This window comes from Apteryx mantelli, chromosome 16, assembly GCF_036417845.1.
Source record: "Apteryx mantelli isolate bAptMan1 chromosome 16, bAptMan1.hap1, whole genome shotgun sequence".
NCBI lineage: Eukaryota > Metazoa > Chordata > Aves > Apterygiformes > Apterygidae > Apteryx > Apteryx mantelli.
In genome coordinates this window covers 13,253,755-13,268,278 of record NC_089993.1, presented here as the reverse complement: position 1 = coordinate 13,268,278, position 14,524 = coordinate 13,253,755, and the positions used below count along the sequence as shown (strand labels likewise).

General features: G+C 39.0%; 1 protein-coding gene across 4 annotated transcripts; it reads right to left on the bottom strand.

Moving 5' to 3' along the window:
• Positions 1–223: 223 nt before the first annotated feature.
• DAGLB (diacylglycerol lipase beta) lies at positions 224–14,127 on the bottom strand. Of its 4 annotated transcripts, none has more exons than XM_067306261.1 (15): positions 14,016–14,127; positions 13,264–13,415; positions 10,181–10,355; positions 9,325–9,586; positions 8,029–8,154; positions 6,724–6,851; positions 5,575–5,701; positions 5,123–5,206; positions 4,605–4,682; positions 4,120–4,200; positions 3,901–4,028; positions 3,243–3,311; positions 3,069–3,141; positions 1,834–2,087; positions 224–647 (listed from the first exon to the last, which is right to left on the bottom strand). In XM_067306261.1, the coding sequence occupies exons 1-15, from the start codon at positions 14,108–14,110 to the stop codon at positions 455–457; spliced, it is 2,025 nt and encodes a 674-aa protein (XP_067162362.1). In that variant the 5' UTR covers positions 14,111–14,127; the 3' UTR covers positions 224–454. The 4 variants fall into 4 exon arrangements, with proteins under 4 accessions (XP_067162362.1, XP_067162364.1, XP_067162363.1 ...); XM_067306263.1 differs by having other exon boundaries at positions 14,024–14,043; XM_067306262.1 differs by lacking the exons at positions 13,264–13,415; positions 14,016–14,127 and adding an exon at positions 12,321–12,462.
• Between the last annotated feature and the right edge of the window lie 397 nt (positions 14,128–14,524).

Here is a 14,524-nt window from a genome sequence, read left to right as displayed (position 1 = left end):
TCACAGGCTACTAAGCCATGATGAAGTGACATGACTTAGAAGCAGAACTGGAACCATACTTAAAAAAAAGGAGGAAACCTTACAGTGCACTGCCTAACCCCCGGGCCAAGCTGCCCTCTCACCTTGTTTGGGTCACATTGTCCATTGACGACTCAGTGCTCATGTGATTGATGATACAGTAATTAAGCAGAGGAGGCTAGAACGTGCCCTGCTGTTTGGGGGGGGGGGGGGAGAGAACCACCTTCTACATAAATGCAGAATAGCCACTTTAACCATCACAGCATTACTCAAGGCGATTCCCTGTTTGTTTTAGGCAACATGAGAAAAAGTATTGAAATCCACTTACACACAGGAGTGGAATTGTCCTGAATACTTGAAACCTGCATTAAAATAAAATAACGATAAAAAACAAAAAACACACCACACATTACTGCTCTTCTTTCTTGCATTACAGTTATACTATGTTGGTGTTAAAGTCTCGTGTTTGACAAGAAATACAAGCTCCTTGTTCCTGAGCCAAACTGTTCAGAGCTTTGAGCACAACATCTGGCATGTGGTCTGTTATCATCTTGGGACTTATTAAAATGCTGCTGAAGACTGTTTCTTTTGACCAGCTTGCAGTATATTTAATATCTGAAGAGCACAACCTAAAAAACAACAACAACGACAAAAACAACACAATATAAAAACTTTCAGAACATCGCAACTGATGCTCAATGTCAAGCTTGGAATGGCTTTCCTGTGGGTCTATGCAACCTCAAGGAGACGACTGACTGTTTTTAGAGGAGAAATTAAAACCTTTTCACAGTTAGCAGGAAAGAAACAACATTAGATTTAATGCTGCAGAAACTATGTAGTTAGGATTTTATTTTACAGAACATAGGACATGATGGGGGGGGGGGGCCTGTGTTATAGTGTAAGAAAAAAATAACATGATTAACTGCTGTGCTCAGGAGTAAATGAAGAGAAAGACTAAACCAGTAATATGTAAGTGCACCCATCAAGAAAACCTGGTAGGTCTCAGGTATTAAAAGTACCTAATGTTTAAAACTATTAAAATAATAGCTGGCTTAAAGTAATTATCAACCTGCTCAAAGAGAGAAAAAAAAAAAGGATTTCTTCTCTAGCTCTTTTCTTCCCTCTTTGTAGTTGAAATAAGAGCATCTGTCACTTATATCTGGGCTTCTGTAAGTTACGGATGCTTTTATTCTTGTTTCAGAAAGAAATGAGGAAGGTTATCATAGGGAAGTACCTGTCTAGCCTGTGGGAGTTTCAGACTGTTTTGTCTAAAAAACCAGAAATAACATAACAAAAAAACCCACCCACACCCTGCCAGTAGCTTTAGCTTTTCTGTTGTCTTTGTCTCATCTTTCTTGCTTCCACTAAATAGAAGCAAGCAAAGGACAAGAGACTTGAGTCTGCATAGTCAAGCTGGATATTGGGATAACTGGACCTCTCCGCTCTGGCTGAGCAAGTATTATGGGCAATATTTTGCCATCTTTATTATTGCCGGTACGCTTGTGACTACCCAGTAAATAGGTATTTCATTATCACCCCACCACTACTGGGATATAAGACTGCAGCATGCTAAAGCTGAACCATGAATACACACATACACAGAAGCAGTTTTCAAGGACTTGAAATGAAGCATAAAGAAGCAGGGAGGCCAGAGAGCAAAGCCAGAGAAAAGCTGCCTAATGTGCAAAACCCAAAAGATGGGTGTAAGAGACACAGATGACAAGCAGAACTGGAAACATGTACTTTTGAAAGTGAGAAGCGACTTGAAGTAGATTTTAGGGAAACGGGACAATGTTATTCATTATTCCCACATACCTCCTAGAGCTGGATTCTTCTACAATATGGATAATCTTTCCAGGAAGATACAGATGAGGATACTGAGGTGGTGAATTTAAGTGTGATTCATCCTCAAGGGCATTGTATGAAGGTGACCGATGAACCATTAAACTCTCCTCAGCTAGAAGAGGCTGGGTTAGGTCATCTTGGTTTCTGCCATCCAGCTCAGTTGGGAAATTATCTGGATCTCCTCCAAATACTTCGTACCAACACCCATGCAACAGAATCTGGTACTGAATTCAGAAAGAAAAACAGGCTAATTAAAACTTGGCATCTCTTCAACTCAAGTAATTTATTCTAGTTGTGTGCCCGCACTCACACCATCTGAAGCTACAATTAAAGATTGAAAATGACCATATGCACATGCTCCCTATTTCACCTTTCCTCACAGTAACATACATCTTACCAATAACTAACCCAAGCCACCAGTAAGGCTAAAGAAAACATCACCATCTTTATCAGATAAATTATGCTGTGTGGGTCCTGCTGTCCAGATTCAAGTTTTCCTGCATCTGTAACTTCTAACTGTCAATCATCTAATTCTATATTTACAATGTCACCAGTGTCCTCTGTAGGGCTGCTGACCCTGGGACTACATGGAAATCTTGGTACAGCAGATTTGGCCTCAGGTATTCAGAGACAGCAGTTTTAAATCTTCAAACCACTCCTCTGTAACTCCAGTAACATCTTGCCTGACAACACACTGTTCTAGCACTTTTCAGAATGGTGCTTCTCACTAACAGTAAAAAGAAGAGGCAAGCAATTCAACACCAAAACTAAGAAACATTTGCTTTTCAAATCAATACTAAAGGTTAAATTTAAATAAAACCACCAATTAGTTTACTTACTGATACTAAATGATTACTAATGAAAGTAATCCTATTGCTTTTTCACCATTTCAACTGTTTTGGTTTTTTGATTTTATTTTTTTGAATAGTTTCCTTTAACAGCAAAACTAGCAAAAAATTATTTCAGTTCTTGAATGTTGTGCACTAGTATCTTCCAGTCTTGCTGAATCTTCATTTCCAGCAAGACAGCTTTATAGGATAAGAGACTAGTACCAATGTCACTGAACTAAAAACACTTGTGTTCCAAAACACAACTGTAATTCTCTTCAATAAAAGCAAAAATACACATGCCAATTGTCACTTCACTAAATCTGGGCTTAACCCAGCCAACAATTTCACTGTTAACCATTCACTGCACTTAGTTACCTTGGGTCTGTTGCAGTTTGCCACGATTCTCACTATTCTCCTCTTTAAATCTTCCATATTGGGCATACTTAACCTGTTTAAACACATATAAAACAAAGTAAAGAAAAGCCTCCCGTCTCTGCAATCTATTTAACTTATCTCTGAAAGAACAATTTAAAAATATTTCCATCTCACCTTGCAACAAGATCCTTTCCAACAATGACTGAAACAATGAAGTGCTTAGTGTAATCTGCAAGCGATTTACTTAAAAAAAAGACACACTTTAGACACACTAAAAATATATGAACATCTTAAGTTTTATAGAATGATAACAATCATAAAAATTTGTTTTCAGTTCTTTAGTAAGCTTTCACAGCAACTCGCTACAGAGGACAGAGTAATTTCAATGCTGAATATAATGGTCTCTCATACGTGCAGATGTCAAACAGGTCAAGGCAGACTAGTCAGGTGAGCATCTTGTTTCTGAAACATTTTTTTGAAACTCTAATTATATTATCTAGCAGAACTCATTAAAAATATTCCACTCTTTAATATTTCCCGCAGAACTGGATTGTAACTCAAGATGGACCAAATCCAATTTTAGTGGAGAACTTATAAACAAAGTCTGAAAATATTCAAGCCAGCTAAAAAGCCAAACTCTACAGTCAACATAGATAAGGCAAAACAAATTTTTTTGTGTACAAAAGGAAATAACTGAACAGGCTTACATCAAAACAACTGCCAAACTAATCTCTATGATTACTGCAGAGTTATCATCTGATGTATTTATCAACTATCTTCAAGATTTTTGCATCTTACACATGGAACTAAATAACAGAAGTACCATATTTACCTTAAAAGTCCTCCTGGAGGAGAAAAGGCGTAACATTTTAACGTTGGGAAAGAGTTCCTGAGCATGATGGCCAGTATGGAAGCTGTTCCACCACCTAAACTGTGACCAACTATCACAAGTTTATATTCCTGAAGACAGAAAGAAAAGACTGAAACATAGACACTGAAAAAGCTCTGGATAATTTTTCTGGCAAAAGAAATAATTTTGAAGGTAGCTTACTGGAGCAATTGTGAAAGCCTGGTTTAAAATTCCATCATTTATTAGCTTTCGATAGATGTAATTCGCAGCTTGAGTTATTCCCTAGAAGACAGCATTTTAAGTTAGAAAATGAGGGTAATATCTGAAGTGTGATGCATGTATACTTTAAATACAATGCTACCACAGAACAACTTTTTTTCTTTTTGCAGAAACAATCTTCTCTTTTAACATGCTCCTGACAGAGGTATAGATATAACCAAGTGGTATTGTACATAACTGCTAAAAATCCTTTGGAATACTTAATAAGGCCATGGAGTCAGACAGCAGGACTACATCTTCTGCTTTGCAGTGTCAGAGGCCGTATTTGATGTAACAATCAAGCCAACTGAAATATTTTGTGCAACCATCTTGCAAACATACTCTTGCTGTTTAACTGAAAGACCCTGGATGTTAAATCAGTTTTCTTACTGCAAAGATAAATTCTGAACGCTATGGACTGCACACACCTTATGTACAAAGCCATTTTCTAGAACATCCTCCAGTGTCAAGTCCTCACAATCTGCTGACAGATCAGTAAGAATGTCCTGTAAACAAGACAGATTTTATCAGCCCTCTCTGCAGGCCTTCATAGCTCATGGGTCCCACTATACTACTTAACATTGTCATACGGACACCATCAATCGGACTTCCAAGTTTTTAGGCAACAAAATATGACCCACCGTAAAACACCACTCAAGCAACCATATACAGCAATCAATTCTGATTTCAGCAGCTCTTGCCAAGCTGCAAACACACACTATAAATGCACCTCCCCTCACAGCAAAACAAATCAATCACTGCCCTCCCTTCACCAGTCTCTTCCAGCGGCACAGGGAATACTACCCATCCAAGGGCGCAGAGGCATACAGCTTAAGCCTCGAGGACTCGCGCCCATGAGTCAGTTTTTCAATATAACACAACTTCCTCTGGATACTAGGAGTTTACCCATTTCTGTAGAGCCAATTATACATCAGATGGATGATACCTCGAAAGACAAGGTTCCTCTCACTGCAACCACGATAGCTTCTTTTTTGTGATCCAAAGCAACAAAAAATGGAATCTCATAGATCTGGAGGGAAAAAAGCATTCAGTAAAGATACCAGTTTTTTGTAAAAGTAAACATGTGCTCTCACCTTCTGAAAGCTCACTTACTGAGCTCTATTTATTGTATTATGGAAAGAATCTGACTTATTTTCTCAGCTTGTTGCTAAGTGCTCTCATTGCAATACTGAGACAAATCTTTGTCAATGGCTTTGTAACTGTTTCTTTAGATTGAAAAAAAATCAGAACTGAAGAACGTATGTTTCAGGGGCCATTTTGTTTGTTCTTTTGCATCTTCCACTTATGAACAGTGGATGCAAACTAGAAATTTCACCCCTTGCTTTCACTGAATTAATCACGAGGGTTTTTTGCTGAATGCCTGTCCACATTGTTTACCTTGTTATGAAAACTGATATGAATGAAGTCTCTGTACTGCAGTCCTGTTATTTTTAGGATGGATCCAAAGTGAAAGTTATGACGATCACTGCCAGTTATATCAGAATCTGTTGGTCTATTTCCGCAACTAACAAACACAGAAGAGAAAAACTTTCATGTTCAAATTTTTTAGGTTTCCTCTCAGGAATCAAACTCAGTTACATTTGCAGAAGGATTTCTGCCAGGAGTCAAAAGCTCATCTGATTTTTTGGACTCATACTAGTAGTCTGATACAAGATGTCACCTCTGCCCACAAACCTGATTTTGTCTGAGGAATACGCCATACATTTTCAGTTCAAGGACTTGCAAATACACCATTGCTACAGGACTATCAGCAGAGCAAACAAGGCAATAAGGAAAAAAATATTAAGATTACAGGCCAACGATAGAAAATACAAACAAGCAAAAAGGAAATTTAAAACAAATTCTGTATGGCAGGCTTATCTAATGTTTTATCCATTGTATTATGTGAAATTTCAGTTTTTCCAAGTCATTAATATTTGAGTAGGTTAAGTAATTTCATGTTACTTATTTAGAAACAATCATGGTTACAGTCACAGACTTGGGTTGTCACTTAAATATACGGTAATCTTAGGCAGAATTATGTATATTTCAACATTGACTGTAAAAATTTATTTTTGAGTGAATGTTGACTCTAAAGGTTGAGGGAGCTGGATGAGGAAAAGGGAAGAAAATGGAGGCTGGAGCAACACAAAACTTTTCCCAATTCCTTTAAGATAGAGAACTGTCAACAGTTTTCCCCAAAAGCCTCATTTTATAACTGTGTTTGGTTTAATTCCAATTCTTCTTGGCATTTTGCTGAATGAGTCTTATTGGTTCAGACTGAATGAAGGTCAAGCACTTTCTTTATCTCATTCGCAAACTTTTCTTAAAAGACAAAAGCTAATCTGTCTCCGAGGGTGGGGAGAGGCATTGAAATTTTGTTTCTACTGAATTTGTGGAAGGCAGTTGTACCGGTCAAGCTCACGTACTCTCATGAGTGACATAACTAAATGAAACAAAAATATGGCTATTGAAACGACTTTACTTGTACTAACACTTGTTAAGTAAAAGCAAGCTATGCATTTTTAAGATCTTGATCCAACCTACCAATCACCATTGAGCTTACAGAGTGCGGTAAATGGGTTGGTGTATACGTAGTAGGGCCAGCCATAGGCAGCTGCAGCAAACTGCATGTAGTGAGCCGCATTCTCCAGTTCAATATCCAAATCATCAGTCTGAGAGGACATAGGGAAAGAAGAGGAAGGACAGAGAGGAAGAAAGATGTGTAAGGCAGCCCCAGAATAAAACCTGAACACAGATCGCTGTAAATTAAGGCTTGTTGAAATAATCACCATCCAAGAGGAAAACCTCAAGGTTAAAGTTGCACTAAAAATAGCCTGTCATATTCCAGGAAGAAAAATATTGTGTTTATTTACATAGCAACAGAACTCAAGAATCCTGAAAAGCTCTCATTACATTATTTTTTCTGATACTTACGCACCGATAAGCTCAATACTGAAAAATAAGTTACCTAGGGATGTCAAAGGAATGCCTAAAGAGTCTGTAGCAGATCTCTCTGTCAAGAGCTTTTTTAGCATAACCTCTTATTGGCTGGATGCAAAAGGAATTCCATAGAAATGAGTGCTTACTAGATACTGTGGTTGAAGTAGAATTATATACTTTTGTGAAACACAGAACAAAAGAAGATAAAATAATTTTACAAAAGACATTCTAACACAGGAGACTAGCAAAGATCAATTAGCAAACTGTAACCCTTCACCTGCAAGCAGTTAAAAGCTGCTATTTTTGCTTCTTATCTTGTCTGGATATTTGCAGCAAACATTAAAAACTTAAACAGACCAGAATACCAAAAGACTAGCTTTTCAGTTCTTTGCTAATAGGACCAAATATAATTTTCTCTCTGTTCCCTTTCTCTCCTATCTCTTCAACAGTGACCTAAAGACCTAAATTGTTCCTATTTGTACTTAATTCCCCATTCATACATTTCATGGAGTGGAAGCACTACTGGTATAAGTGAATACATGCTGAGAGCTGGAATTTTCAAAGAGCTAAGAGAGCTAAAATCTCTTTTCAAGATAAGTATTGTTAGAACATGAATTAGGCACCCTTGAAAAATCCTGCTCTTAACCTCTTCAAAACTTGTGTCAATTTGGATTCATTATCAATTTCTAATCATTCACTTTTAAGCTGTACTTATGCAAAAGGAGACATGCTTTGTCTGCATACTCGTCAACATGTTTCTACTTTATTTATTCATAATTTAAATTGTGAATTTTTATAATAGTGTTTAATTTTGTCAAAAAAGCATTTGTACAAATAACTACATTTCAATTAGATCCAACACCCTCTCCTAGAGAAGATGCACGAGAGGCTACAACAATCCTATCTTACCACAGGAGATGATGGAGAATGACACAGGACTTCTTCAGGTTCTTTTGGGCAACTTTCCATTTTGTCTTGCTCTTGATGGAGCAGAGTCAAACCAGCTGCTATATCACTTGGCACCAGGTCAGTGTCCTATAAAAAGAAATGAGAGAGTGCTTAAAAAAAACCCACAACCCAACATGGCAAGATTATCCCATAAGAAAATGCACAAGGAATTCTAGAAAGATTTTTTCAGTTTATATAAATACATGTCACTCAGAAGACAATGTGTATTAGAGAAACAGGTCACATCACTATCTAACCCACCCTTTTGTACATACGGAATGTTTTCTTCAAATAAGACTGATGACAATTCTACACATGAATTTCATCACTTAACAAGAAACCCTTTGATGAACCTGCCCAGTCCTATAGCAAATAATGATCCAGACACTACTTATTGTTCTACGCCACCAGGTAAAAAGCTCTTAAGTCCTCTATTGTTATATAGCCATTATTATTCCTTAAACACAGAGAACAACTAAAAAGGATTTCACACAGGAGAGGGCTGAAGGGCTTTTATTCAACTATCTGGGACAACCATCTCCCCGTAAGATTGACTTCCTTTATCCTACAAACCACTGAGTAGGCAGAAGCTGTAAATTAGCATGCACAAACACCGTTTAATAAACGAGAACGACTAGTTTTGAAATCATGAACAGATCTCGGTGTCAACACAGAACTTTGGCTGCCCAAGCAGTAGCTGACATAAATTTGAGCTAAATCAACACGATACAGCCTTTGATTAGGTACAGGTTTTCTACTGTTTCCAAAAAGCAACTTCCGACATGTTCAGACTAGTCTGGTACTTGTTCAGAACTGGAAAACTGCCTTAACATTTTACTGCTCTCTCTTTTTTTTTTTTTTTCCCCAAAAGCCAGAAAATAGCCAGATTCTTTGCTACTGGTATGACTTTTTACTCACAGTCAGTAGGAAAAACTTCTGTATCTTCACATATTGAGGAAAAGAAACTTACCCTCATTCTCCTGACCCTCACCTAAGAAGAAATGCCGTTTTCTCATAGCCCTTCACACTTGTAAAGGGAGAGAAACTTTTTTTAAAAGGGAGGGAAAAATCAGTGTGGTATATGTTATAAACCTTTGATTTTGAAATTGGCATATTCAAAACCCAATTTTAAAGCACAGGGTAGCAGTGAACTCTTGCTGAACAAATGTACATGTGAACGCGTCGCAATATTTGGAAGTTCGGTGTTAGTAAAAAGCAGAAAAGAACATTAAAAAAAAAAAAAGCTTTCCATCTTACTGAAAAGTAGGCGCGGAAAAGCTCTGCAATGCTTGTAAAAGCCACTCGATGGTCATCATCTTGCACAATACAACAACACAGTAACCTGATTCTTTTTTCCCAGACTCTGGTAGCAGTGTTCTTCACGTTATATAGCAATTGCCCTGACTGACTGCTTTCCAGGTTCCGATTTACACCATCGGTGAGGTAAATTGTCTTTTTTCCTCCAAGTGGATCAAAGACAATTATAACTCCAATGATGGTGAAGATGATGATAATCCAGCTGCAAAACAGAAGGAAGTGGGAGGAAAAGGCCATGAAACCAGATACTTCTGAAATACACAAGACAATGTAACTATAGACCTCAACAGACAGAAAACAAACTTAGGTATGAAATTCTGTAAGAACACCAGCTGTTACTGTCAGAAGGGTGAATGCTTTTTTATTGCTTTTTTTATTGGGCTTTCAATACATTAGGCATAAGAACAAGACTGCCAGCTCATTCCACATAGGGCACCAAACTCAAAATCATAGCCCGGTGCCTTAAAAATAGCAGCCCAGACTTGCCAGTGATCTAGTCGCTTGCCTCTCCACATTTATCCCATTTTCTACATTCCCATCTATCCTTCTTATCTTTTCTGTTCTTCATCTTCTTATCTTTCACCCTGTTATGTGTGTACTCTGCAAGGCAGGAAGCTCAAACCTGTTTAGGGAAGGGCATCAACTTATTCTAGTTGTATAGATTTAGAAGTTTTTCCTCCATTCACTATGAAACCCTTCTATGAGAAGTCAAAATAATTTAAAAGAACTATCAAAGCCTTTAACTGCCAAAAAAAGTCTTAAATGAATATATACAAAACACGTGAACCACTATTACCTTGCAACAACTGTCCCAAATACGACATTCATCACAGTCTTCTCGCAGTGCATGCTGCTGTCTGACACCCATACAGCTCCTACAACAGCCCAGATGAATTCAGGCAGATAAAGAAGTAGGCGCGTATAAAGTAGTTTGGGAAGAGATTTTCTTGGGCCTGGATTAGAAATTGTTCCTGAAATTACAGGAATAATTTAAAACAAGAGCTGTTTACAAAGGCATCCTAAGTACATAAAATCCTACAAAGGTACATGAGCTTTTTGAGCTTTATAGAAAATATGAAATTTAATCAAAATTATAAATTCTTTCAAACTTTAATGGAAAGCTATCACTGAAGCTGAAAAAAGAAAAGCAACAATGGTTTAGAGCCATGATTCTTACAATCTGCTCCGCTAATTCCCAGTATCACTCTCTAGTAAAAGACAGTTTTGCAGTGAACTTGAGGTAGTAGCGCTGTGCCCACCATAAGCCAAAGATGCGAACTGGAGTGCTGCCTCACTTACATTTCCATACGACTTTTACTGCCAGCTTCTATCTATTTCCTATAAACAAAACCAAAAGCATTTTTCTTTTCACTTCTGTCATTTCATTCTAGGATTTCAGGATAGTCCTATCTATTAAGTGATATATTCTTATATTTAAAAACCATTAAACCTCATCAGACTTTTTTTTTTCAAGTCCAGTTGAGCAATATCTAAAAAAACTCCTGTTATTACCATAATATATTTTTTTCTACTCAGTATGCCTGACCACCTGTTAACAATATGTACAAACAAGCAATGGAATTTCCTCTTGATAAGGACAGCAAAGCAGAATTTTATAAGACTAATTCTCCTGTACTCAGCATTTAATCCCTAACATGGTTTATTTCCTCGGAAGGTAGACAATGACTATCATATCTTTATTTCAGCTCGGGGAATTATCCACTCTCTTGCTCTATGTGATCATTTTAAAGTCAGATATGTTTCAATTTTTTGAAAAACAGAAGTATTCTAGAGAAAGGATTTTGTGCAGATGAAAAAACTGCATCTAGGTGGTTAAAGGAAAAAAAATGACATATATCTGAAGCACTAGGAATATCGCTGGTTTTGTTCATTGCCAAAGTCATCAAAATTGAGCTGAATGACATCCCAGCCATTTCTAAATGCTTTATAGGAGTTAATAGCCAAGAATTACAGACAAAACTTGTCACCCAATAAAAGAGTATTGTGAAAGATAGTACATACTAATACAGAATAGATTATGAAGCAAATAATAGTTCCGTCAGATGAATATTGCAATTTTAGAGATGCTGCTTTGCAGGCCTACATGCAATGAAGTTCTATTCACTTACTTGAGTCACTAAATAATAAATTAATTCATTCACATTTTTTGAGGGTACTTGCATTTTTTATTTAGGAGAAAAAAAAATGCAAGACTATTTCCAGAAACAAAACATTTATTAGAATATCTACTATATTTTCTGTATTGTTAATTTACTAATGACCTCTTCCTTTTAGCACTCTTAGGCAATAAAAAAGGGTGTATTTTTATGGCCAGCTTAGCTCCTTAAAGCAGTCTGTTGATCACACAATAATGAAGGCGGTGGTGTGTGCGTGTGTGTGTGTGTACTCATGTGTAGGCAGCATAATCTGTAAAGGTTTAAAATGCTGCGGAACAAAACCAATAACTTTGGAAACTATTCTCCAAATGTAAAGGTGTGGTTCACATCCAGTGGCAAAGCTGTTTAAAAAGCCCCCGACCCAACAGCTGCTTATTCCTGGTCCCATGCTGTACCCCACGTTGCAGCAGCGTGGCTGCTTGCGTGGACACAATCAAATGAACTGTGGTTCCTGCGAAAACAAACCAACCAACCAAACGAAAACTTTCCCTTCGCTGCACCGCAACCTGGTGAATGAGTTCTCCATCCAAGTTCACCACTGGCATCATAACGCCCATGTCAGTACAGTGCAAGCGGTGGTGCAAGAACCACTGCTAGCAAAAAAACACACATTATAACCACAGTCCAAGACACCTCACCATTAGTTTTCTTGGAAATTCAGTCTCAGAATTCTTCCATTTCTTAGTTATATGACCTTATAACTACTTTTAAACTGAGCAAAGCTCCTTCCTCCTTGCTATTTACAGTTACATCTCTCACCTCCATATATCTGATAATAAAAACTGCATAACTTGGTTGCTCTTCCTTTCGTTCCTCTGAAAACTGTAGGAAAACCATTCATTTGATTCAAGCCCAGGATTCTTTCACATCTCTGCTCTGTCATAGTTTCTCTTCATGCACTCTTTATGCTTCTTTCCCTTTAATTAAATTAAATACTTTTCTATTTACAGTGTGTGATGAGAATCAATGTATTAGAAATTGTGAGGATATTAGAAATCTACTACTCCAAAAACCACACAAATATTCCAGATTAATATTCCTAGCAGTACTTTGGTAAAGAGGTCCCTCACCAGGAAAAAATACAGTAATTACAAAAAAACCCTGCCCTATCATTTCTTTACCTCAAAATGAAGCAATTCTGCAAATGACTAGAAGTTACATTAGGGCTCCTTACTTCTGTTAAGTCTTCTACTTCAAGACATTTATATGGATTGTTTTCCTATATATTCTTTTTCAAAGTAACCCACTACTGCTGATGAGTTTTTGTAAGATAGGGCTAAATCTGCCTATGCAAGGCAAAGTTTGCAAGAAATCTCATATAAGAGAGAGATTTGGATAAATTCCCCTGAAAGCCTGTCAGAGACATTAAGAATAGCATTTCATTCCAGGTCATAATTCAACAGCAGATGTAGAGGCAGAAATTTTCAAGATGCTTTGATGGCAATAACTATATCACTATATCTTTGTTAGCCATATTAAACTATTGTCTCTGTTTATTATTTTTTTACTCCTGACTAACAGAGTTAATACTATTAAAGCAAATTAATAGTGACAAATAGTTTCTTAAGCTTGAATACTGCTAAAGCACTTGAACTTTTTGCAAGGATTTTGCTTTTTAAATGTCAACTCCACATTAAAAAATCCTATGTATTATAATTCTACTATATAAATATAGAATATTATGTACTCTTTAACTATGTACCTCGCATACTGATGCATACAATAGCAGATAATGCACATATTATGGCAGCCAGAAGAATCAGGAGGACAAGGAAGTAGCTGTGCAATAAGCCTCCTCCAATACAGTCAAACTGCCCTTTATGAACTGTGTAAAGAACAAGAATTCCAATCCACCTACAAGAAAATAGGATAACAAAAGTTACAGCCAGAAAAAAAACACACCGCAAAGTGATCATTTAATAAAAAGTATTTATCCTAATGAAAGTATCCTACAGAGATTAATAGGGAATTCATAAGTAATGAATTTGTCAGAATTCAATGACTATCGGAATACATAGCAATAATGACAACCAAGTCGGACTACACAGATTCCCTTTATGGTGCTACTTATCTCCACGGATCCCAAAGAACCTAGCCTGATTTAAAGAAAGGTGTCATTATATTACTTGCAGAAATAATGAAACAGCGTTAGCAATTCTCCGCGATTAAAAAGCAACAACTCATTTGGTGCAGCGTGCACAAAAGACATCACACCGTAATTATACCACGGCGTCTGCTATGTGATTACAGGGACCGCAGGTAACGACCATAAGATCACCCGGGAAAACCTGGACTCTCTCTCCCGCCGACCCGAAATACCAGACGAAGAGGGCAAGCCTGCGGCTGACCCGTCCCGAGAGCGAGCCCGCCGCCCCGGCCGGCGCAGCGCGGGGCGAGCAGCCCAACGGCCGCGCGGCGCCGGCCGGGCTCGCGCAGCCCCCGCCCCCGCCTTACCACACCACCCTGAGGAAGAGCTCGAAGGCTCCCGGGAGCACGAAGTCGTCGCTGCCGATGGCCCAGCGCCGCCCGAACACCACCAGCCCCGGCATCCTGCGGGCCGCGCCGCCTCCGCGCCGTCGCCCTGCCGACACACACGGCGCGGCCGCCGCTCGGTCGCCCCCGCCCGCCGAGCGGCGCGGCACGGCACGGCACCCGCCCGGCCCTACGCGCCGAGCGCCGCAGCGGCGGCGGCCGCCCCGCTCGCCCCTGAGGTAACGGCCGCGCCGCTCCCGCTCCCGCCACGGCCGAGGCCGCCCCCCGCAGGGCAGGCGGCTACGTCACGGCAACGTAACGCCATGACGCAGCACGCAACCTCCCTCCCGCCCCCCGCCAGTATGCCCCATGCACAGCTCCCTCCCTCCCTCCCTGAGCCCAGCCGCGCACGCGCCCTGCACGGCCCCGACGGTCGCGCCGCTCTGCTCCCAGGCGCATGCACGAAACCTCCCGCCCCACCCGCATCTGCC

Bases quoted from the DNA above. Each gene is read 5' to 3' on its own strand.
- DAGLB (XM_067306261.1), bottom strand. From the start codon at position 14,110: ATGCCGGGGCTGGTGGTGTTCGGGCGGCGCTGGGCCATCGGCAGCGAC. The intron at 13,416-14,015 runs GTAAGGCGGGGG...ATTTTCTTGTAG, and splicing joins CTCTTCCTCAGGGTGGTGTG to GTGGATTGGAATTCTTGTTC. The intron at 3,312-3,900 runs GTAAATATGGTA...CTTTTTTTTAAG, and splicing joins CCTCCAGGAGGACTTTTAAG to TAAATCGCTTGCAGATTACA.